This window comes from Podarcis erhardii (assembly GCF_964252035.2).
Source record: "Podarcis erhardii genome assembly, chromosome: 5".
NCBI lineage: Eukaryota > Metazoa > Chordata > Lepidosauria > Squamata > Lacertidae > Podarcis > Podarcis erhardii.
Window position 1 is genome coordinate 11,102,815 of NC_138509.1, and position 26,078 is coordinate 11,128,892.

The 26,078-nt window shown below is 43.3% G+C and overlaps 2 protein-coding genes across 2 annotated transcripts in view; one reads left to right on the forward strand and one right to left on the reverse strand.

Moving 5' to 3' along the window:
* The window catches only part of MXD4 (MAX dimerization protein 4), a 31,761-nt gene extending 20,650 nt beyond the window's left edge, over positions 1–11,111 (reverse strand). Inside the window, exons 1-4 of the mRNA XM_081864440.1 lie at positions 11,031–11,111; positions 8,723–8,805; positions 7,548–7,626; positions 7,073–7,160 (exon numbers count right to left, since the gene is read on the reverse strand). Coding sequence (XP_081720566.1) covers positions 7,073–7,160; positions 7,548–7,626; positions 8,723–8,734 — 179 coding nt within the window. The 5' untranslated portion in view covers positions 8,735–8,805; positions 11,031–11,111. The remainder of the gene's footprint in view (positions 1–7,072; positions 7,161–7,547; positions 7,627–8,722; positions 8,806–11,030) is intronic.
* A 136-nt stretch (positions 11,112–11,247) lies between these two features.
* The window catches only part of CFAP99 (cilia and flagella associated protein 99), a 40,722-nt gene continuing 25,891 nt past the window's right edge, over positions 11,248–26,078 (forward strand). Inside the window, exons 1-5 of the mRNA XM_081864460.1 lie at positions 11,248–11,367; positions 13,050–13,180; positions 21,934–22,078; positions 23,072–23,166; positions 24,216–24,328. Coding sequence (XP_081720586.1) covers positions 13,067–13,180; positions 21,934–22,078; positions 23,072–23,166; positions 24,216–24,328 — 467 coding nt within the window. The 5' untranslated portion in view covers positions 11,248–11,367; positions 13,050–13,066. The remainder of the gene's footprint in view (positions 11,368–13,049; positions 13,181–21,933; positions 22,079–23,071; positions 23,167–24,215; positions 24,329–26,078) is intronic.

Consider the following 26,078-nt stretch of genomic DNA (forward strand, 5'->3'; position numbering starts at 1 on the left):
ATTTTTCTCACAGGCCCATATAAGTTCAGCACAAACAGTTGGGCCTGGTGAGCATTTAAGGTCCCCAACCTTAATCTGCGGGTTGCCATCTGATTGGATTTTATTCTGATCCTGATCTGATTTGAGGATGTATTTTAATTGATTGTCTGATTTTATATTAATGTGTTATACATTTGATGTTAGCCGTTCTGAGCCCGGCTTCGGCTGGGGAGGGCGGGATATAAATAAAATTTTATTATCATTATTATTATTATTATTATTATTATTATTATTATTATTTCGCAAGGTGTGGCTTTTCTCGCTGCCATCTTGAAAGACGTGAGAAGCAAACTTTTGTCCTATATGCATCTCTTCAAGGGGAGAGTCCTCAAATTTGGATCCAGCAACTCTATATAGCTCCTTTGCTCTGTGGTCCATCGATTCCAGACCTTTCCTGCTTGTACAATGGCACCTCTTTAGGGGCCCTTCTCCTGCACCTTTAAAAACAGCCGGGCACAAAAGTCAACGGAAAAAAGCTTCCCACTTTTGCCTGTCACCTCAGAGAGGCTCACGGAGTGGCAAGGGGGGCAGGGGCTTTTGGGTTGTGGCCCCTACACCAGTCTGTGGAATGCTCACCCAGCAAAACCCACCAGGTGTCTCTTCAACACCAGGCATCTGAAGGCAAGTGATTGGGGTTGTTTTTAAAGATCATTAAATTTTTGTTTTGTTTTGGTTAACTGTATATTCTGCTGGTTTTGATTTTGTTAACTTTGACGGGGAAGTGTTCTTTTAGTATCATATGGATTTGTTTTTTTTACTGTTTGTGGTTTTAAACACTGCATGTTTTCAGGATTTTATCTTCCTGTAATTTGACCTTGGGTGGTTTCTGAGAAAGGTGGCTAAGAAATTTAAAAGGCAAATTCTTTGGGTCAGGCTGTTGCGAAGGACACAGGCAGCAGCAGAGCAGCTTTCAGCTTCTGCCGAGTACTATATGAAACTTTTACTGGCACACAAGCCGAGCAGCAAAATCGCTAACCCTAACCATGTGTAAGCTAGTCCCCATCTCACCTTTTCTTTGGCCACCCCTTTGACCCTGTCTAAGGGACGCGGGTGGCGCTGTGCTCTAAACCACTGACCCTAGGGCTTGCCGATCAGAAGGTCAGCGATTCGAATCCCCGTGACACGGTGAGCTCCCGTTGCTCGGTCCCTGCTCCTGCCAACCTAGCAGTTCGAAAGCACGTCAAAGTGCAAGTAGATAAATAGTACCACTCCAGCGGGAAGGTAAACGGCGTTTCCGTGCACTGCTCTGGTTCGCCAGAAGCAGCTTAGTCATGCTGGCCACATGACCCAGAAGCTGTACACCGGCTCCCTCGGCCAATAAAGTGAGATGAGCGCCGCAACTCCAGAGTCATCCGTGACTGGACCTAATGGTCAGGGGTCCCTTTACCTTTACCTTGGCCCTGTCAGCAAAACATCTATTTGCTCAAGTCAAAGATTTTGTCCCTACTCCTTTATCCATCCTGCTTTCTGCAGCCATCATCCTTTTCTGCCCCGAATTTTAAGTTCTTCCACGCTCCCTGTCAAAACATTTAGCTCTTCTCCTCAGTCATTGCAAGAGCTTAGTCTAACCTGTCCACCATGCTTTCGTTAATCCTTTCTTCCCCCTCCACATCAACTCAGTAAAGAGATGCCAGGAGGTTCTTTATGACCGCAGCTCGTGACAGTCACAAAATCTAGTGGCATATTCTTAGTATCGGCTAGTAACTAAGGCGGCCACTATCTGAAAATCTCAACGGTCTGAAGACTGTTACTGATTCCACATGTTATTGCACACTTAGATCATTGCAGACCTAAATAAAAATAAAATAAATAAAATAAAATAAAAGACCTCTCAAGTCTTCCACTGCCTCCCGCAGTTTGGTTAAACTCATGCTGGTAGCTTCGAAGACACGATCCAACCATCACGTTCTCTGTCGTCCCCTTCTCCTTTTGCCCTCCATCTTTCCCAACATCAGAGTCTTTTCCAGGGAGTCTTCTCTTCTCATGAGGTGGCCAAAGTATTGGAGTCTCAGCTTCAGGATCTGTCCTTCCAGTGAGCACTCAGGGCTGATTACCTTAAGAATGGATAGGTTTGATCTTCTTGCAGTCCATGGGACTGTCAAGAGTCTCCTCCAGCACCATAATTCAAAAGCATCAATTCTTCGGCAATCAGCCTTCTTTATGGTCCAGCTCTCACTTCCATATTGGGAAAACCATTGCTTTAACCATACGGACCTTTGTTGGCAAGATGATGTCTCTGCTTTTTAAGATGCTGTCTAGGTTTGCCATCGCTCTTCTCCCAAGAAGCAGGCGTCTTTTAATTTCGTGACTACTGTCACCATCTGCAGTGATCATGGAGCCCAAGAAAGTAAAATCTCTCACTGCCTCCATTTCTTCCCCTTCTATTTGCCAGGAGGTGATGGGCCCAGTGGCCATGATATTCATTTTTTTTGATGTTGAGCTTCAAACCATATTTTGCGCTCTCCTCTTTCACCCTCATTAAAAGGTTCTTTAATTCCTCCTCACTTTCTGCCATCAAGGTTATGTCATCTGCATATCTGAGAGTCTTGATATTTCTTCCAGCAATCTTAATTCCGACTAGGGATTCATCCAGCCCAGTCTTTCGCATGATGAATTCACATGAACCCTCATCCTACTGCGGTTTAATTCAGATTTGTTTGTCATATATAGCTTCTATCTCTCTGTCTGAGCAATTCCATGGCTGCTCTGCCTCTTCAGGATTATTAGGTTGCAGACCATGAGGAGACCCTTGTACTCAGCGAGTTCCCAGGAGAAATTTCACAAGGTGAGGTTATTCCTACCCTAGCCTTCTACAAAATGGTGTACGAAAGAAGGAAACTTGGCATTGCAAATGAAGGACGAGGTTCTCAACCTTGCATTTCCTTGTGATGTTAGCCGCCTCGAGTGTTTCGTGTTAGGAAACGAATGGTAGGGCTTATTCTTCTTCAGTATTGCTAAATGAATAATATTGGCCCCCAAGCCACCATTTCTTCAATGCACCAGTGTTGAGCACCTACTGGGAAAAGGAAATTTTAGGGGGAATTTCTTTCCCCACCTCTGCAAACAATGCAGATTAATTAAGGGCTGGAAAGATTACAGTGGTGCCCCGCAAGACGAACACCTCGCAAGACGGAAAACCCGCTAGACGAAAGGGTTTTCCGTTTTGGAGGCGCTTCGCAAAACGAATTTCCCTATGGGCTTGCTTCACAAGACAAAAATGTCTTGCGAGTTCCTGTGGGGTTTTTTCCCCTTTTTCTCCCTTTTCCTAAGCCCTAAGCCGCTTATCAGCTGATCCGCTGATAAGCTGCTTATCAGCTGATCCGCTAAAAGCTGCTAAACCGCTAATAGCGCTAATCCGCTAAGCTGTCAATGGGCTTGCTTCGCAAGACGAAAAAACCGCTATATGAAGAGCCTCACGGAACGGATTAATTTCGTCTTGCGAGGCACCACTGTAATTTGAAGCAGGGAGAAGTGCACCCATTTTGTTCAGTCCCTCTCGTAGCAGTTTTTTCTTTTTAAGAAGGAACATTGGGGCAACGTTTTACGGATCTATACAGAACATCTAAACTATGCGTTTGACATTATTACACCGCTACCGCTTTGATGAAGCACAAAAATGCAACAGATGCTCTTAAAACGGGGTATTTAACTCTGAATATATTGAAAACCCTGCCTGCCAAGAATTCCACCCACCTCCCTAATCTGAAACGGTGACCCTGCTATGCACAGAAGAGACTTTGAATTTCTTGAGGCTGTGCATACTATTTCTTGAAAGTGAAACAACTGGAGGAAGGTTGTCTGTATCAGGGTGACTGAACTGTTGTTGGACTACAACTGTTGCCAACCCTGACCATTTGCCATGCTGGCTGCGGCTGAGGAGAGTTCGCTCCCAGGGTTCTTCCTTTAAAGTCTTCCAGCATCTACAAGGTAGACTTCCAGAAACAAAATCTGACATCAGATTTTTTGAGTTGATCCAACTACAAAGTAAAAAACAACGTTCCTTTCCGATGGCTAAAACTTCCATCTGCTGCTGTGTCTTTGAACACAGACAGGGGAGCCGACTTGGTTCCCAGGTTATGGGTGCCCAGTGCGAGACCTTAGAAGTTGCACGGGTAACCCTAAGGTGTGAGTACCTGAGCATCCACAACAAAAATTATGTGGGGGCTCAGGCATCCAGAGTCCCCCATAGTTGGCACCCCTGAACCCAGAAATGGTTTGTGACAAGGTTAAGAAAACTGGGTACAGTGGTGCCTCGCAAGACGAAATTAATCCGTTCCGTGAGCGGATCAGCTGATAAGCGGCTTAGGAAAAGGGAGGAAAAAGGGAAAAAAACCCCGCAGGAACTCGCAAGACATTTTCGTCTTGCGAAGCAAGCCCATGGGGAAATTCGTTTTGCGAAGCGCCTCCAAAACGGAAAACCCTTTCGTCTAGCGGGTTTTCTGTCTTGCGAGGCGTTCGTCTTGCGGGGCACCACTGTACTTAATTTTGATTCCGAGAGGGACAATAGTAGGGGACAGATCACTGCCTTGTCATGACGAAGGGGCTTGAATAACTCAGGGAAGCTATGAGCTATGCCGTGCAGGGCCACCCACGACGGACAGGTCATAGCCGAGAGTTTAGACTAAATGTGATCCACCCGGAAAAGGAACTGGCAATCCACTCCAGTATTTTGCCAGGAAAACTCCATGGATATAAAAAAGGAGAAGCTTTGAGAAGGATAGAGAGGCCTGTGATCTAATGCGACAGGGCTCATGTGCGTTGGAAGGAGCCCTGCATTTAATTGTATATTAAATATTGTGGTGCCTTAAGTATCTAATTGGCTATGGTAATAAAAAGGCATCGAAATGTCACTAGACTCATTCCTGATTTCAGTTATACTGCAACGTTTTGTTGGCTGCACTCAGGGATAGCAAGCGACTGAGAAGCTTGTCTGATATTGCGAGCGCTTGCGATTATTTAAGATTCCTTTGTAGGTAGTTTTTTCTCTCACTCGAAGATGATATTTTGCATGAACAAAGAGAAGGATAAGCAAAGGAGGGCAACAAGAACAATGAATGGGTATTTCAGGAAGTCAAGGAAGAAGCAGGCATGATCTTTAAAACACAGGGTGTCCTGGACTTTGTTTGGGGCAAGCCAGACAAATCTGCTGAGTCTGCAAAACAATCCTTAGCAGCTCATTCTGATCATTAGGACAGGAGTCCCTGCAAGGTGGGTGGGGTTTGAAGGTGTGTGTGAGTAGTTTGTGCTTCACAAGGTCCTGCTTCCAAGGCCTCCCTGGTGCTCTCTTCAACAACCAGTATAAACGGCCAGATGAAACTCCCTTTTCAAACACTTACTGTATATAGAACAAGCAAAGAATAAAGGCACCATCCCACTCTATCCAGGCACACATCCAGTTAAGCAGAGCAGGAAACCTCAGGGTAAAGCATCCAGAGCCGGGGGGTGCACTTTTAATCATGTGTCATTATAAACCTGGATAGGGACGCGGGTGGCACTGTGGGTTAAATCACAGAGCCTAGGACTTGCCGATCAGAAGGTTGGCGGTTCGAATCCCCGCGACAGGGTGAGCACCCGTTGCTCAGTCCCTGCTCCTGCCAACCTAGCAGTTCAAAAGCACGTCAAAGTGCAAGTAAGATAAATGGGTACCGCTCCGGCGGGAAGGTAAACGGTGCTTCCGTGCGCTGCTCTGGTTCGCCAGAAGCGGCTTAGTCATGCTGGCCACATGAGCCGGAAGCTGTACGCCGGCTCCCTTGGCCAATAAAGCGAAAAGAGCGCCGCAACCCCAGAGTCGGCCACGACCAGACCTAATGGTCAGGGGTCCCTTTACCTTTATAAACCTGGACAAATATAAGGAGATGCAAGAAAATATTAAATAACTACCTTTATGCCAATCTTACAGCGTTCTGCCACCTTGCTACTCTCTTAGTGCATCTATTAAGTTGTACTTTTTATAGAGACCATGCAGAATCTCACCTGCAAGTCCCACTGAATCCAGTGGAAATCACTTCCAGGTTAAGCATGCAAAAAAAAAAAGCAAAAACAAACAAACACAGAGGCTTACAAGTGTGGTATTTGGTAGCAGCGGGGCTGGCATGATCATTAGGATGCAGACCTCAGAGGGATACAGCTTTATACAGATTAGTTTTTGTTATAACTGCCTGATAACATTTTACTATTTATTTTGAATGCAGTTTTTCAAAGCTCAAGCTTACATGCGATCGACAATGTTGCGAAACAGACCAGTTGGGGTGGCAAACCAATTCAACCGGTATTTATCAGCACTCAACCCAAAGGAGCAGGTGACAAAATTTTCAAAGGAAAAGATGCACAAGGTGCAGTTTTGATGCGCCTGTAACTGAAACCCGCAAGATACTTTTAACACCAAGCAGTTCCCAAGATTGTTCAGAACGATCTGTGCGCCGAAACACCTTTTTGTATTTGAGAAAGGTAATCAAAGATCGCTGCGCTGCTTATTCTTGCAACTTAAAACAAGTTCAGCAGGTTCGACTTTCGTGCTTTTCATTCCACCCCCCCCCCCTTACAAGGCACCTGCTTTGGAAAACTGAAGTTGGCAGTTTGGGGGTGTTAGCAATGATCTTGCCCTTGCCCATGTCGAAATCCCTGGAGCAGACGAGCAAAAGGGGACTGTGGGGTTGGGTTGGGTAGCGTCCAGTGGAGGTTGCTTGGGAGAAAGGAACCCCCGCTGTACGCGTGGCAGCTTCTCCAGGAGAGACCGAAGCATAAACCCAGCCCAGAAAAGAGGGGTCGGCAGAAGGAAATGGCGACCTCCTGCTTCTGTGCTGGTGCTGAAGTCGCTGCAAAATACCTTGTGCTAGTGCATCAGGTCCTATCAGGTGGTGGGAGGACTACAGCTCCCATCATCCTCAGCTAGCAGAAGCAGCGGCCAGGGATGATGGGAGTTGTAGTGCAGAAACACATGCAGCCCACCCATAAATAAGGCCGAGGGAAGAGCTGCATTTATCCAGAGGGATCCTGGGGGGGGGGGTAGGGGATCGCAGCCCCCTGCACTCACCGGCTGCTTTGGGGCTTCCCGGTCTTGCTTTTCCTCCTGGCGTAGCCGCTGTCGAAAGGCAGCACCGAGGCGTAGCCGTGCTCCGCTTCTGGTTGGGGGGGAAGAGGCAAAAAGACACACAACAAAAGCTGAGCTCGTGACAACTGCCGCGTATTGCTGCTGCTGCTGCTGCTGCCTGTGCAAACGTTGCAAGCAACTTATTGCAAAGGGAGGAAGCAGTTGCAAAGGGAGAGAAGGGAGCAAAGGCGGACCTGCAGCGCCACCAGACCAACGGTGGGGAGATTTCCCTTCATTTCGTGGCTTTTGCTTTTCTTTTTTTTTTTTTTAAGTCCTTTTTGCAACAAAACAAACCCATCTCCCCACCCCCCACCCCCACTCAAGGTGACTTTTTAAAAAAAATTAAATAAATCCGGGGTGCATCGCAGCCCTGGGGTGGGAGCCCCTCAACTTTTGCAGGGAATCTTGCTGTATGTACCTCTCTCTCGCCTTTCCAAGTATTCCGCAGCTTCCAGCAGCATCAGCAGGGAATTCCACTCCATTTTCACAGCCTTTTGCTTTTTTTGCAATTTAAGCAGCAAGGAAGGAAGAAAAAAAAATAACAGCAATAGTAGCAATTAGCAATGGTTTTGGTGTTTTGTTTGTTTTTTCCGGCACTCGGGAGCTCACAAGCGCGCGCAGGGAGGCTCCTCCAAAGTGTTGCTCTCTGAGCCCAAGTCTACAAACGCCCACACTTTGAGCATATTACTTTCCCAGCTGACGGACGGCTGGCTGGGCCAGTCGATAGCGTCACCCGCCGGGCCCTGAGACACCGCGGAGCCAATCAGAGGCGAGGTGGGTGGGAGGGGGAAGGAAGGAAGGGGGAAAAAACACGCACACAACCCAACCAGCTGCCCGCCCTCCCTCCCTCCGGCGCAGAGAATGTTGACAGATCAAGAGCCTCGCCCCCTGATAGGCCGGCGACTATAGCAACAACTTCAGAAGCCGAAGCTTAGCAACAGCACGTGGTAGCCCGGCCCCCCGGCTCTGTGAGTGGCCGGCCGGGCTCCATGCAAAACAGGCGACGGCCAGTGATTGGGCACGGGGAGCCCATGCAAATGAGCTTTGAAGTTGAACGCCTCGCGGGAGGCGGTGCTTCAGTTTGGGATGGGAGAGGGCGGTGCCGGGAGCACAGCTGGGCGCGCTTGCGCAGTGAAGGAAGTGAGCGGGCGGAACCGTCGAGGCCGTGGCCGCCCTGATGGGGGGGAAATTAGCCTCGGGGATAACCAGCGTGCTCTGGTCTAATTGGAGCATGGAAGGGGTTAAAAGCGTAGAATAAACCATTTCATACTGATATAGGGACACAATAAAAATATATAGTGACATACAAAAAAACCCCGCATTTTAGTATAGTGGTACCTCGGGTTACATACGCTTCAGGTTACAGACTCTGCTAACCCAGAAATAGTGCTTCAGGTTAAGAACTTTGCTTCAGGATAGGAACAGAAATCGTGCTCTGGTGGTGCAGCGGCAGCAGGAGGCCCCATTAGCTAAAGTGGTGCTTCAGGTTAAGAACAGTTTCAGGTTACGAACAGACCTCTGGAATGAATTAAGTACTTAACCCGAGGTACCACTGTACTGTAAATATAAGTTAACATGAAGCCCTCTCCTCACCTTCAAGCCCATAGTCTTTCAGAAAATGACTGTGAAGCATAGCAAATCTTGAGTTCCTATACGGCCACTGGTCCCATCACCTCCTGGCAGGTAGAAGGGGAAGAGATGGAGGCAGTGAGAGATTTTACTTTCCTGGGCTCCATGATCACTGCAGATGGTGACAGCAGTCACAAAATTAAAAGACGCCTGCTTCTTGGGAGGAAAGCAATTGCAAACCTAGACAGCATCTTAAAAAGCAGAGACATTACCTTGCCAACAAAGGTCCATCTAGTTAAAGCTATGGTTTTCCCAGTAGTGATGTATGGAAGTGAGAGCTGGACCATAAAAAAGGCTGATCACCGAAGAATTGATGCTTTTGAATTCTGGTGCTGGAGGAGACTCTTGAGAGACCCATGGACTGCAAGAAGATCAAATGCATCCATTCTTAAGGAAATTAGCCCTGAGTGCTCACTGGAAGGACAGATCCTGAAGCTGAGGCTCCAATACTTCGGCCACCTCATGAGAAGAGAAGACTCCCTGGAAAAGACCCTGATGTTGGGAAAGATGGAGGGCACAAGGAGAAGGGGAGGACAGAGGACGAGATGGTTGGACAGTGTTCTCGAAGCTACCAGCATGAGTTTGACCAAACTGCAGGAGGCAGTGGAAGACAGAGGTGCCTGGCGTGCTCTGGTCCATGGGGTCACGAAGAGTCGGACACGACTAAACGACTAAACAACAACAACAACATACCAATAATCTAGGGATTCACACCACTTTGGAACTAAACTGATTTTTTTTACTGTCTCTGCAGCCTTTCTGGCTCATGCACAGCAAAGCACACGAATCTGACTTTTGAAAAGTTTGTAAGCAAGCCAATTTTCAACTAGCCGAACATCTTTTCCCTATGCTGGAGGAAGAGGGACATTTTGGAACTGGCTTGGAAAGGCATATTTTAAACGTTTTAACAACCTATATTTCCACATTTTACTGCGTATTTTGTGACTTTGAATCTCTGCTGGGGTTGCATCACCAAACAGTACTGGGATCTTGGAATCCAGGAATTATCTACCCTATATTTGCAGCACACAAGCCAGGAACCAGAAATTTAGTGCAGAAGGTACAGGGCAATGCACCAAATAAACACAAATATCCCAATTTGTTTAATAAATAAGGTATCTAATTGGTATTGAATATTTTGAACCATCAAATGTAATTTGGAAGCATCTATTGCATTGCTCTTAAGTTATTCCAGGGCTTTTGACATTCACTCAACAGGACATTTCAAGGCATCGGAAAAGTTTATTTGTAGAGACCAGCTGGATATAAATGTTGCCTGCATGCTTTTACATTTCCATAAATAAAAGAGCTAGAGAGATTATTATTTTTTTAGAGAACAAAAAGCTGAAAATTCAGACAAAGGCCTGAAATAGCTTAAGGAGATGAAAATGATGCAATATATGGAGCTGGCTGACATTAGTGGAAGAATCCGCGACCAGAAAGAAGAAGAACATCAAGAAGAGTGGAATAAATTTAAAGACTATTTAAACAAATATTTTAACATTAAAAATTAGAAACTACTTGAAACTACTAAATAGGCCTAGGATGAAAGTGAGAATTGTAAAATAATTGAGATTCAGAACTTCAAGAAAAGTTAAGAAATTAGAACTTAATTGGAACATTGTGTTTTAATAATGATATTAGAAAACCGCTACATTTAAATACAAGGAAATTCAGATGGGAGGGCTCAAAGGAAGTCCAAACTATGGTAATGACGTTAGAAGTTTGAGCAGCTAATTAATTTGTATGGTCTGGGTGTTTGTCAATATGTATTTTTATTTTCTTATATTCATTTTTGTTTATATTTGTGATTTTGTCTTTATTTTTTGTTGTAGCGTGTGGTATATCTGTAAGAAACTTAATAAAAAATATTTTTAAAAAATAATGAAATAGCTTAAGGAGGCCAGGTCTATTGTAGCAGAATTTTGGCTACAGGGGTGTAAGGGCTGGATCTACACCTGCAGCAGAATTAAGTGTCAATGCACTTGGGGGAAATGGGTGAGATGAATCAAGGACGGACAGGCTTCAGACTTGTGTGATCCACTTTAAACCACAACAGCAGCCCCACAACCTCAAGCTCTGCCAGGCAGAGTGAAGTGCCAAAAGACCTGAGCACATTCTAAACCGTGGGAATTGGTTTCCATGTTCAGAACTGAACTCCCTCCTTTTCTCACTCCTGCCTCTGACCCGGTTTCCCTTCGGGAAGAAAAGCACGTGGCGTCTCCTTCGAACTCGGGTCTTCTTCCCTCACGCTCGCACACCCCATCCTCACGTTACATTATACACCCGAAGCGGGAAGAGCAGAGCCGGTGGGTGAACTGGGACCCGGGACCCTCTATTCCGCGGCAAGAGGGCGCGGGAGCATGGCAAGAGCGCGCCGGTTGGGAAGCGGGAAGAAGCCAGTTTTCTAAATCCCGCGGCCGGGCGGCGTCGGGCTTCGTAGGCCGCCGCCGGCCGCTTCCATTTGGTTGCCAGGCAACCGAGGCGGCGTCCGCGAGGGCGGCCATTTTCTCTCGCTCGGGACGGGGAAAGCGTCTCTCTCTCTCTCTCTCTCTCTGCGGAAGGTGAGAGAAGCGGCGTCTCTCTCCATCTCTCGGGTCGTCGTCCAGGTGAGTGCCAGACTCACCTGCTGGATCAGGCCATTGGCCCAGCCAGCCCAGCCTCGCAGGAGCCCGTCGTGGGGAAGCAGCCCGGGCGGGAGAGAAGCATTTCTTCATGAACTTCTATCAGGGCGCCAATTTGAATTTTATCTATATCTATATCTATATCTATATCTGTATCTATATATCTATATCTCTATATATCTATATCTATATCTATATCTATATCTATATCTATATCTATATCTATCTATCTATTTATATATATATATTGGGGGGTTGTCACCTAAGCCCTGTCCGGCATAAATATAAATATAAATATAAATATAAATATAAATATAAATATAAATATAAATATAAATATAAATATAAAATATAAAATATAAAATATAAAATATAAAATATAAAAATGTAATATAAAATATATAAAATATAAATATATAAGTATATTTTTTGGGGGGAGTTGTCAACTAAACCCTGTCCTGCATAATGAATCACACGATGCAGCACACAACCACCATTTCAGTGGCCATCAACTTTTTTTTTTTGGGGGGGGGAACAGCTTCCCCAAATATTTTATTGGGGGGAGGACAAAGGGACCTCGACCCCCAGGTGTGGGATCCGAGGACTTCTGTCATGTTGCCTTTTCATGCTTTTCCTAGTCCTAAACCAAGTGCTTCCGAACCGTTTTTTGGCCATGCCTCACCTAAGCATCTCTAAAATCCTTATAACTCCCCCCCGACATATAATTCTTATTATTCAAAAAGTGAGCTCCTATTCACGTGGAGGAAGCCTAACAGGCCATAAACTTGATCTAAACAAGCTCGAATTGCCCCCCCCCCTAAAAATTAAATTTCCCCCCTGTTGGGAAGCACATCTGCAACTGTTTCTTACAAGGGAGTCGCTCCACCCCCTTGATCATTTTGGTGGCCTTTTTTTCTGAAGCTTTTCCAGCTCCTCCTTGAGATGAGGAGACCAGAATTGTACACAGTACTGTACTCCAAATAGGTCACCTCACAGATTTGGATAATTGGCATTATGATATTAACCGCCCCGTCCCCCCGCCCAATTTCTTTGTAGTGTGGAATTTGCCTTATTTTTTCATGGCCATCTCACACTGGGTCAGCATCTTCATTGAGCTAACTAGTATGACCTGGCATCATGAATGTGGAGTCTCAACTTAATATTTAGTGTGTAAATATTAAGTTGGAACTTCTGGCATATTCTGAGCTCCCACGCCCCAGTAAACCTTTTCAGTGGCATCCAGCCTACAGTGGTCCTATCCACAAGGACACCGAGGCAAGGAAACTATTATACCTCCTCCCCTGAAATCTGGGAGCAGGGGCTAGATACAACAGAGAGCCCATAGTTTAGGGCTTTGGAATTTTTATTTTTTTAACAATTGTGTTGTGAACTCAAGTGTACGTACTTCGAAATAAGCAAGTGGCATTAAAGAATCGAATGCATATTTTTGAAAAGAAAGAAATTGAAATGTCACAAAATGTATTTTAATAGTGTTAAAGAAACCTGGCATTTAGAATTCAACTCTGAAAGTTTTCCCTCTTTTCAAATACTACCCTCTCAGCATAAATCTCAGCATATACTTGGAAGAGTAGCAGCACTAGTGTATTCATGAAAAATAGTATTTATACTTAGATTAAACTGCAACTGATGACAATATATATTTACAGGAATCTTGCATGTGAAGATGGCCAGCCAGCTGAAGCACATTGAAATTGTAGTCCAGCAACTTAATTGTTTCAATCCTGAAAATGAGAGTGTTGGGCATTTCTTGGATGAAACAGCTGCTAAAGCATTCCAGGTATGCAGAATCCTACTTCATCCTGCACAGTTTTCACATTTTAAGTTGGCTTTCTTCCTTTCTTAGAACTAAGCAAGATTAATCTTAATGTCACCAGATATCAAAATGCTTTAAGTGGATGGGGAAGAAGTAGGAGCAAGCAAACTAGATCAAAATCCCATAGTGGTTGTGGTGGGGAATAATCTGAAATATCTGGCTTGGCATGTTGTTAGACTAGTCCTCTGAAATATTAAGTGCAAACACTTAAAGTTTGTTATTTTGAAGCCTCTAGATAAATGCATTAGTTATAGGTTGGATTTCCATTTAAACTAGTAAGAAGATCGTCTGCCTGTACTTTAGAAGAAGGAAATTAATTTTAGGAATAGCACAAGAATATTGACATAAACAAGCCTGAGTGTGATGCATTAATGGATGCCCAGGTGTCAGTTGCTGGACTGTCGGATTTATCTTAGAAGCTCCACTTGGTTTGGGATGTATGCCAACCATCCTTATCTTCGTCTCTGCTACTTTATATGATGGAAAGATAAGCGGGGAGGCAGGAGCAGTGCGGGAGGAGATTCTTAAAAATAAGAGTCCTCAGCCCTTTGTTGATATTGCCATGAAATCCACGAGAAGTGTGGATTCCAAAGTGGACCTACGTCAAATCTGCTCGTTAATCTTGGAAGTGTGGATCAAGTGAGTCTGCTTTGGAAGCTGAATTTGCCAAATTCCTTTCCTATGCTTAATACGTTTACACAGAAATCTCATCCATTCACCTTGACAGAGCATTAATTAATCCTATTTTGTCCCCTCTCCCCACATCATCTCTCTCCACAACTGTCATCAAGTGGGTGAAAGGAATAATGCTCCTGTTTCTTATCCCTATTCCATTTTTTTCATTTGCTCTTTCCCCATAAATCTCCTCCTCCTATTCTTCCCTGTTCCCCCTTTTCTGCCCGTTAGCCTCCCTTCATCCTCTTCCAGGTCCTTAATATGCTCCAGAAGTGTGAGATCTTAATCCCAGACTGACTGACAACCTTCCCTCCACAAAAAGAGACTGGACTGCAAAGCTGGTTGTCAAACAAACCTTTGTTCCTTTAGCAGCTGGAACATTTGAGAGTTCAATAGCAACACATTAGCTCACCCATCCATTGTCAGAGGCTTCTGTGCCACAAGCACAGAATGTTTGCATTGGTATTTTCCACCACTGCAGATGTTGCTGCAACAGGTCAGGGGCGATAAAAAGCTTGACCTGGCCCACAGGCCTGAGATCCGCTTCCCTTCTCTAAACCCTGACTTGTTGTCTTGATAATTCCCATTAGGAAGCTCAGATTTTGCTGTGAGGAACTGTAGTTCTTGATTAAATATCAAAATATATGTATCATTTGGGAACATATATGTGTTGTTGTGCATGTGTAGCAGTAAAATGCACCAGCTGTGGTTTCTTGCGTTAGCAAAGGGGTCAGCAAACTTTGTCAGCAGGGGGCCGGTCCACTGTCCCTCAGACCTTGTGGGGGGCCGGACTATATTTTGAAGAAAAAAAAATTGAACAAATTCCTATGCCCCACAAATAACCCAGAGATGCATTTTAAATAAAAGCACACATTCTACTCATGTAAAAACACCAGGCAGGCCCCACAAATAACCCAGAGATGCATTTTAAATAAAAGGACACATTCTACTCATGTAAAAACAAGCTGATTCCTGGACCATCCGCAGGCTGGATTAAGAAGGCGATTGGGCCAGACTTCCGGTGAGCCGCGATCCCAGCGCAAGCAGGGTTTTCACCGTACGGTGAGAACCTGAGCTATTCTGAAGGATAGGGGCAACTCCAGGGCGCGGAGACCCCCCAAAACTCCTGTGAAGGATATTCAAGGAGTCTAGCCCCGGCTTGACCGAAGAAAAGACCGAACCGGCCGCCAGGTAACCTCGTAAGAGGCGAAGAGCGCGGCGGAGAGGTCTAGAGGGTCGAGGGGAGCCATTTCTCACCTTCAGATAGCGAAGCCCTGTGCTTGCAGGAAGAGCGGCTCGCTTTCAAAAAAAAAGGACTCCGACGCTTGCAACTTAGTAGCAAAGAGTAGAAAATAATGCCTCGGAGCAGCAGAGAGAAGTCAACGGAGTTCAGCGGATAGTCGGAATCAAATAGGACGCGGTGAGAAACCAGTGCAGGAGAAAGTGAGTAGTCTGCCCGGGCGGTAACGCGGTTCCCTTTCAAGAATATCCCTCCCGGAGAAACATAGAATGAAGTGAGCCTTGAGAGGTGGAGGGGCTCGGACAGGGTCCAGGGCTGAGTGACAACTGGAACCTCTTTGGTGAACAGGAGGTGTAAAGAAGGGACGCTTTGCTGTTTTTTTTTTTTAAAATCTGGAGGGGAGACTCCCGCCGTCATTTACAATTTGAGCACGGAGTGTGGAGTAAGGAAGGGACGAGTCAGAATTTCGACGAGTTAGAAAACCCGGAAGAGAACCCCCCCCCCCCGCCGCCATTTAGAGACTGAATAAGGAGTGCAGAGGCAGCGAGAAAAGGTTTTGTGATCTCCACTAATATCACACTGAGAACTGTATATGAGAGACCGTCTCCTCCTTCATATACGTGGAGACGGGGGACTAAAAACGTTGAATTTGTGAAGAACTTTGAGAACATTCCAAAGACCCAGCGGGAGTGTGAGAGAGTTGATTGGATGAACGCCGAGGACAAAATGGAGTGGGTGTGAAACAGACTGATATCCGCTCCTGCCCCTCCCTCCTCCCCTCTTAGCTTGTTTTTGTGTGCAATCCCTCTTTCCTGTTTAACCCTCCTACTCTACCAAATTCTTTGAACTCCGTCCTACAACTGGAAATTGCTAAAGGGTTGGGAGAAACGATTGTTTAGAACATTATTGGTTTGAGCACTCAGGGAAGTAAACAGAGGTAGGAAATGTAAATACTGATAAGGAATAAGTGAATTTAAAGACTGTAAACATTGACAAGGAATAAGTGAATATAAGTGAATATAAAGAAGGGGTAAAAGGAACTATTGGGGAGAAGGAGTGAAAAAACAACAACAACAAAAAAAAAACAAAACGTGATGTCGTATACAGGCAAGAAGGGAACGAATGGGGGGACCCCCGGAGATAGGAGAGGCTCCAAACAGGAGATTGATTTTAAGTCAGATATTCTGAAGATGTTTGCGGAGATAAAACAAAGCCAAGCGAATGTAGAACACAAGCTTGAATTGGTGGATAATAGGATTGGGAAAATAGACAAAAAAATGGAGGAAACAGTGAACGAACTAAAGGGCCAAATAAAAGAAATATTTAGAAGGACACAGCTCACAGAGGAAGGACTTAAAAAGACAAAGATAGAACTAAGGGATATGAAAAGAGACAAAGAAAAGATCAAATCAGAAGTGTTGGAGTTAAATAAGGCACAGGAAGAAATGAAAGATATTATAGCGATGAATGAACTAAGACAGAGGCAGGTGAATCTGAGGTTCAGAGCGATAGCAGAGATACAAAATGAAAATATTAGAGAAAGATTGACGAGAGAGCTGGCGGACTGGATGGGCCTAACAGTAGAGGAAATGGACAACAGTATACTGAACGCATTTAGAATGCGGACTAATGCAATAAAAGCAAAGAAACTTATAGGTGACTGTTTGGTTACCTTCAAAGATAAACAAATGAGAGACAGGATACTTCAGAGGAATAGAGAAAAGAGACTGAACATAGATGGTAATTATATAATTATTTTTAAAGACATCCCAATCAGATTACTCAAAAGGAGAGATTCTTACAAATCTTTGACGCAGACACTAAAGAAAAATAAGATTGAGTTCAGGTGGGAATTTCCTGAAGGGATTTCCTTTGCTTACAGGGGTAAAAGACATAAACTGACAAACCAAGAGGAAACCGGGAAATTCCTTAGAAAATATAAAGAGCTTAAAGTGGAGGTATATGGAGCAGGAAGAGCAGAGGGATCCCCACCAGGAGAATCAAGAGCGGTAGAGGGGGAGGAGGAGGGCGGGAGTGGGTCAGGAGAAGAGGAGGAAGAGGAAACAGAAGATACAGAGAACATACAATAGACGGAAAGACCACAAAATAACTAAAAGAAAAACCAAGCACTATGGGGTTAAAAATTTGGAGCTGGAACATTAATGGAATGAACAACAAAAATAAGAGAAATAAAATCGAACAATGCTTAAAAAAGAAAAATCTAGACATTATCTGTCTGCAGGAGACGCACGTCGCTAGAAAACACAGAAAGATATTAATTAATAAACGGTTGGGAAATGAATTTGAAGCCTTGGATAAGGTGAAGAAAAGAGGGGTAGTATTGTATATTAGAAATAAAATAGAAGCCAAGACAGTGTTCAAGGATGAGGAGGGGAGGATGATAGGGGTTAACATCAACTGGCAAGGGGAAAAGCTGATGATTGTGGGGATTTATGCCCCGAACGGCAGCAAAACTGAGTTTTTTAAAAGACTAGAAGAAATACTAATGGAATATGCAGATCAAAAAATAATCCTGATGGGAGATATGAACGCTGTTGTTTCGTTGGGGATAGATAGGCTTAGAGAAGGAGCAAATAAAGAAGGAAAGCTACCAAAATCCTTCTTCTCCATGGCAGAGAACTGCAACTTGGTGGATATATGGCGGCTTAGGCACCCTCTTGAAAAACAATTTACATTTTACTCCGAACCTAACCAATCACTTTCAAGAATAGACCAGATCTGGATCTCAAATGAACTATGCCCAAGAGTTAAACTAATAGAAATAAGACCAAAAATAATATCAGACCACAACCCAATAGAATTAGAATTAGAAAATTTAGAGGCAAGAACCTTTAGATGGAGATTAAAAGACTACCTCCTGGAAGATCAGAAGGTAGTGGAAATGGCAAAAGAAAAACTGTCAGATTATTTCAAAGATAATTGTGGTAAGGGAACAAAGGATAATGTAGTTTGGGATGCAGGAAAGGCGGTAATGAGAGGGTTCTTTATCCAACAGAATGCAATCAAGAATAAGAACAGAGAGAAAAGCAAAGAGGAGATCCTAAGACAGATAATGGAAAACGAACAGAAACTATCCCAGAAGCCTAATTGTTTAAAAACAAAGGAAAAAATAAAAATTTTACAAACCCAGTTCGCTATAATAATAAATAGAGAGATAGAGTGGAATATTAAAAGACTTAAGCAAAAGTATTTTGAATTCGCGAACAAACCAGGCAAATGGCTTGCCTGGCAAACAAAAAGAAGGAAAGAGCAAGGTACAATTAACAAAATAACAAGAGAGGGAGAAGAGAGAACTGACCCCAAAGGAATTAGGAGCGAATTCCTTAACTACTACAGAAATTTGTATAAAGACCAAGAGAGAGTTGGTCCAAGAAAGATAGAGAGATTTATAAAGGATAAAGGGGGACAAAAAATCCCAAAAGAGGGAAAACAAAAACTGAACACTCCAATTGAATATGAGGAAATAGAGGAGGCAATTAGAGATTTAAAGAGGGGCAAAGCACCAGGCCCTGATGGATTCACTGCTGGATACTATAAGGAAATGAAAACTATTTTGGCGGGACCTCTGAAAAAAACCATGAACAACATTTTAAAGGAAGGAGAAGTCCCAGAAACTTGGAAAGAGGCGTACATCACGTTCATTCCAAAACAGAATGCGGACTTAACCCAAGTTAAAAATTATAGACCAATCTCATTATTAAACACGGACTATAAGATCTTTGCAGGGATTCTGGCAAGAAGGCTAAAAAAGGTGTTAGTAGATATTATACATAAGGACCAGGCAGGATTCCTGCCAGGCCGGTTGATGAGGGATAATACAAGAATTATTGTCGACATGCTAGAATTCTTGTCTGTCAGGATTGATAAACAAGTTATAATGATGTTCATTGATGCCGAAAAGGCGTTTGATAATGTGATTTGGAAGTTTATGTTAAAAAATCTAGAACATATGGATGTAGGCTACGACTTCTTCAATGGGGTAAGGGCAATATATACAGAACAGAGGGCCAAACTGATCGTGAATAATATGCTAACAGAAGAGATAAAGATACAGAAAGGAACGAGACAGGGATGTCCGCTCTCCCCGCTGTTATTTATAACAGTGTTAGAAGTTCTCCTTAATTCAATAAGGCAAAACGAGAACATAAAGGGAGTGATCTTAGGTCAGAATACTTACAAAACAAAAGCATTCGCAGATGATCTAGTAGTATTGACAGAAGACCCAGTAACTTCAATGAGAGAGATATTGAAAGAAATAGAAGCATTCGGAGAGGTTGCAGGGTTTAAACTAAATAAAACGAAAACAAAGATGATAGGTAAAAATATAGATTCAAGAACAATAGAATTAATTCAACAGCAATCACAGATAGAGATCGCCAAAAAAGTTAAATACCTCGGTATCTGGCTAACACCCAAAAATATAGACTTATACAAAAATAATTACGAGCCGATATGGAGGGAAATAAAGAGAGATTTAGAAAAATGGGGACGGTTGAATCTGTCATTGTGGGGAAGAATTAATATAATTAAGATGAATGTACTCCCAAGACTAATGTTTTTATTTCAGACCATCCCTATAATAAAGGGGAATAAGATCTTTAAGGAGTGGCAGAGGACAGTCTCGAGATATATATGGCAGGGCAAAAGACCCAGAATACAATTTAAACTATTGACAGATGTAAAGGAAAGGGGGGGCTTTGCCCTGCCGGATCTGAGATTATATTACGAGGCATCATGCTTAAGTTGGCTAAAAGACTGGGTTAAGTTGGAGAATACGGAGCTACTCGACCTCGAGGGCTTCGACAACTTTTTCGGTTGGCACGCCTACTTATGGAAGGATAAGATGAAAGCACACAAGGGGTTTGGTAATCATATCTTCAGAGGGCCGCTAATTGAAGTGTGGGAAAGATATAAAAACGTGTTAGAGCCGAAAACACCACACTGGCTATCACCTCTTGAAATAACAAGTATAAAAACTACTAACATGAGGAAAAACTGGGCGACATACAATCAGCTAGTAACGAAGGTAGATGGGAAATGGAGAACCAAATCTTATGAACAAATAAAAGAACATGTTTATGATTGGCTTCACCATCAACAAGTGAATCAGATGTTCAATAAAGATATTAGAGAAAGAGGTTATGCGGATAAAGACTCTAACTTTCAGACGGAGATAATAAATAGCAAAACGAAAACTATATCAAAGATGTATAAGATGTTGTTAAATTGGAATTTAGGAGATGAGGAGGTCAAATCTGTGATGATCCGCTGGGCAAAGGATATAGGGCATAATATACAATTTGAGGATTGGGAAAGATTTTGGAAGGACGGGTTGAATTTCACGGCGTGCATTGCAATAAGGGAGAATGTTATGAAAATGTTCTACAGATGGCACTTGACACCCATGAAACTTGCAAAAATGTATAAGGTAAACAACAAATGCTGGAGGTGTAAAGATGTTGAGGGCTCCTTTTACCACATGTGGTGGGAGTGTGGAAGGGTTAAGCAGTTCTGGGAGAAAGTCTATACGGAATTAAAAAAGATACTAAAATACACGTTTTTAAAGAAACCCGAAATCTTTCTATTAGGAATATTACAACAAGAGATTAAGAAAGAAGATAACAAATTGGTATACTATGCGGTAACGGCGGCAAGGGTGTTAATAGCCCAGAGGTGGAAACAGCAAGAAATTCCAACAGTGGAAGAGTGGAGATCCAAATTATCGGAATATGCAGAGCTTGATAAATTAACGGGGAAAATTAGATATAGGAAAGACCAAGTGTTTATCAAAGATTGGGGAAAGTATGTAGATTATCTGGAATGTATTAGTGAAGGTCAAATAACGCTAAAGGGTTTCAAAGATGCACTGTGAAAGAATATGGGTTATTGTTTAAAGTAAATAGAAAACAAAATTAGAAACAATGACAATATAAATGATGGAACGTGTAACCTCCTTTTTATTGCTTCGAATGATTTGCGGCCAAGCTGAAGGAAGTCCTGAAAGAAATAGCTATGTTATAGAAGTATTGTAAGAACAGTGGTTTTGTGTACTTTGTTTTTTTGTGTGTTGGCGTTGGGTGTAGGTTTTCTTTGTCTATGTTTTGTTTGTGCTTTTCATTCTTTTTGTGTGTCAATAAAATAAAAAAAAAAAAAAAGAAGGCGATTGGGCCAGATCCGGCCCCCAGGCCTTAGTTTGCCTACCCATGCCTTAGCACTATGAGATGAGGGGCAACAACACTTTGCAGAGATCTCACTTTGACAAACATGAAATAAAGTACACAGCAACTGACTTCAGAGAGCAGCACATCATGGCAAACCTCACTGTAGATTTTGTTATGGGACAAAAGGAATTGGTCCACCAGATGTTCCACTGTTACAGAAAATGGTTTAGAAAGAGCTGCAACATAGAGCACAAGGTATAATACAGGAAACATTCCTCTACACACAACATGTTTGTCCACTGCAAGAACGGGACTAACCTCTCTTTCAAAGTAATCTTGAACCATATGGCTGACCTCACCCAGAGTAGCTATGCTGGAGAAACTCACGAGCACAGTGCATAACAAGGAGCTTCCTTTTCCAGCAAATTATTTGTGGGCTTCATCTTGTCAGAGGCCTTGGATTTGTTAGCTCTATGGAGTAGTGACTCAAGCCAGTGGCAATCCTTGTATACATCCTTCCTTAATGGCCAATCCGTGTTATCATTGGGCAGAGGATTGTGGTGTTTTGTTCCATGCGTTGGACTTTGCTCCCCAAATTGTAATCAATTTAATCTCTACAGGCTTTCAGTGTAACAGATGAAACCTTTTTGATGGCAACTTTATCCGGCTGTATAGAATATAAACCTCTGTTGGATGTGGTGGTCAATGCATTTTATACCAGAGATGGAAAACATTGCCTGTTGTCTGATCATAATCTTTACGTTGGTAGGTATTATCTAATCAGAATATAAAGATTTAGTGTTGGGTATTACATAATTAAAATATAATAACATAGGAAATTTACACGGGGTTGTAATTATCATTAATTTGCAGTCAACAGACCATATATATATCTATATATCTATATATCTATATATCTATATATCTATATATCTATATATCTATATGCGTGCCATAGGTTTGCCACCGCTGACTCAGAGCCTCTGGATGAGCATATTCTGCCTAAAATGGAGAGGCTGAGTCATGAAACCGCTAGACACACTGTAATGAGCTTGAGAAAAGCTGAACCAGAGAACTCCTTGCCACAAGAAAATCACTGTGGCAAAGAAGGTGGGAATTTCTAGAGGGGTAAGATATCAATAGGGATGCGAGTGGCGCTGTGGGCTAAACCAGAGCCTAGGACTTGCCAATTGGAAAGTCAGCGGTTCAGATCCCCGCAACGGGGTGAACTCCCGTTGCTCAGTCCCTGCTCCTGCCAACCTAGCAGTTCGAAAGCACGTCAAAGTGCAAGTAGATAAATTGGTACCGCTGTGGCGGGAAGATAAACGGTGTTTGCGTCTGCTGCTCTGGTTCGCCAGAAGCGGCTTAGTCATGCTGGCCACATGACCCGGAAGCTGTACGCCGGCTCCCTCAGCCAATAAAGCGAGATGAGCGCCGCAACCCCAGAGTCGGCCATGACTGGACCTAATGGCCAGGGGTCCCTTTACCTAAGATATCAATAGAAAATAATGTCTGTCATTGGCAGCTGACTCTGCCAAACTCTAATTCCACCTGCTACAATTATGTGATGTGGCATGCTTTGCTTCTGCACCATCATTTTGTAACTGGTGGGCCTCAGTAATTTTCATGTGACTCCTGGGAATCAAAAATTTGAGAACCCTTCTATATACTAAATTTGCACTAGTCCAGTAAAGTTATCAATTTTGTATCTTTATCCATATTCATCTATATAATACAAATCTATTTTGTTTCTGATAGTTGTTTGTTATTTGGCCACTTTTCAATTGGATGAACTTGGACTTCAGCAGTTCTCAAGAATGGTCAAGGCAGCAGATCCTGTTAAAATATGTAAGGTAAATAAAACTGATGTAGTTAAGCAATTATTATTTTTTAAAAATCCAACATTTTTGTTATCCGTTATGGGTTAACTGGTTCCCCCCAATAATATATTAAATTACATATCTGGATATCAACAATGAAAAAGTTTCATTGTCAATCAACCAGACAAAGGTTGTCCACCATATAATTACTTGCCTCAGTAAATGGCAAACTACCCCTCCTAGTGGTGCAGCAATAAAACTGCTGTCACATTTGCAAGGCTAAGCAGGGTCCTTTATAGTTTCAAATTGGATGGGAGACTGTTCAGATTGCTGCATTGCAGAGGGTTCGACTAGAATCACTAGATGACACTTGGGATCCCTTTCCAATTCTATGATTCTAAACCAGATGGGTCGGATCCAAAGTTGTTTGTCCACAAAAGGAAGGGCTTCTTCCATTCACAGAAGGGACTGAGATCCAGTGAAGACTGTTATTTTCAGTTCCCCCTGCCTCCTCCCATATTGCTCTGTACTTTCTCCCAGCCTAGTGAAACAGATTTCTATTACACAGGGGACTGCAGGAAGAAGTAGAAATCAGCTAAAATTGCCTCTCAACTTCTTCTAGATATTTAATTATTTGTTGAACCAGGTCTCAGGGTGGTTCACAGGATAAAATCAGAATAGAAAACCACAAAGTACACAATCAAAATAAAAACAACAACCCAATAACCCCCCACCCCCGATAACTCTCAATCTAACCCTGTGGTTGCAGGATATTCAGTAATCTTAACAGAATTCAAATAGACATAGGAAGGGATGTGGACTGGATGCAGTCAGTGCTTTTTTCTAAAAAAATGTTTAGGGGTACTCTCATTTTCCTACTCATATTGAAATACTGCCCCTCAATGAGGCCAAACTTAGATTCACAAAATGTTTAGGGGTATGCATACACCTGCACCCCCCCCTGAAAAAAGCACTGGGTGCAGTTATTAGGACAAACAAAGTACAATATCTGACCCAATGTTTAAGGTGGCTACTGGGTTTTCTCTGATTTTAATTCCTTAACTAAAGCAAATTCTTTTTAGTTCCTTAGATTTTTTTTCGATGTTGTAAATTTGCACACATGGATAAAAGATGAATGGAACCAGATATATGATTCTGCCTATGTAAAAGAAAACTGGATCGAACCATTGCTAAGGTAAGCAATAATCAGTACAGTCCCATTCGTGTTAAATCAGAAGTGAGTCTCATTATGTCTGATGGTGATTACTCCCAGAAAGCGGCATAGGATTGCAGTTTGTGTCTGTTAATAAATGAATGATAATTAGATTATCTTAAGCATCACTTGCATCCCAAAAAATCCAGTTCACCGTGGTTAGTTTATAATTTATATATTTATTTGTGAGGAGGCTGAACTGTTTGTATTACCAAGACTTGGGTAAGCAAACAGGGTGGAATTGGTCTTACCTGGGTACTTGATGCATCATCAGGGCAGATTTGAGGGGTAGGGTGGGGCTGTAGTCTGTAGGAATTCCATCTCTCTTCCAGTCTTCCAGTCTGCTTAAGTTGGGATCTAGTGTGTCTGTACTGGGAAGTCAGGACAGATTAGGGATTCTGTCGGTTTACCACCTGCCCTGGTGCCCAGTTGCCTTCCTGCCTGAGCCGACAAAGGTGGTCTCAGATGTGGTCTTGAGGACTCCCAGACTGTTGGTTCTGGAGAACTTCAACTTACATGCCTAGTCCACTAAATCTGAGGTGTCTCAGAATTTCATGGCCACCATAACAACCATGGGTGTGTCCCTATATCATGTGGCAGTCCTCAGCATAGTTGTCAACCGTCCCTTATTTGGTGGGAAACTCCCTTATCCCAGCGCCGTGTCCCGCTGCTGTCCCTTACTGATGATGTCCCTTAAATTTTCTGGGTTTCAAAGGAAGCAGCTCCTCTCCCTCCCTCCCTCCCTGCCGGCCAGGGAGGAGGGAGGCTCCAGCTGTGTTGCTTGGCTGCGTTGCTCACCCAATAAGGAGTCTAAGAACGACTGGGTGGTGGAGCTTGCATGCTTTGTGCCGATCAAATCAGCCGCGTTGCCTGGGGACTTGCCTTTGCTCAGTGCTTCTCAGCGGAGAGGTGACGATGGTTTTCCTTGCTGCATTCCCTTTGCCGGGTTGCTGCGATGTGGGAACCACCGCTTGAAGCTTCATTTGGCTGCTGGCTGGGCTTTCTGCCTTTGGCTCGGAGGGGCTCAGAAGCTGAACATACCTGTGACCAGAAAATTCCTTATTTTGGCTGCTGATCCCTTATTTTCGAGGCTGCTGGTCCCTTATTTTCAAATCTGTAAGTTGACAGCTATGGTCCTCAGCCCTCATCTGATTTCCTCAACCAGGTAGAAAGAGGATGATCTGAAAATGCAACAGGTGAGATCACATCCTGCCGAGATTTAGGGAAGTTTTTAATGACTGATGTTTTAATGTATTTTTAATCTTTGTTGGAAGCTGCCCAGAGTGGCTGGAGAACCCCGGCCAGATGGGCAGAGTATAAATAAATTATTATTATTATTATTATTATTATTATTATTATTATTATTATTATTATTATTATTATTATTATTATTATTGCTTCAGGCATTTTCCCCCTCCTCAGACGTGGAGGCCCTGATAGAATTATCTATCCTCGGAGGTTAATGGAGGCAGTTGGTTTCCAGACAGCTCTGTAGGATTTTCCATCTGATGTGACTGGCAGTCCTGACAAATCCCAGGATGACCCGTGGAATATACAGCTGATCTAGGCCACTGACATATTCATCCTTAGGCACCCTTTCTGACTTGCCTGCTTGTTTTATTCCAAAGTTTAGGGCAATGAAACAAGCTGGGCAGTGGCTTGAATGCAAGTGGATGAAAACTCAAGACGAACGAGCCTCCTCATTGTTAGTGAAGACAGTGAAGAAGAACTT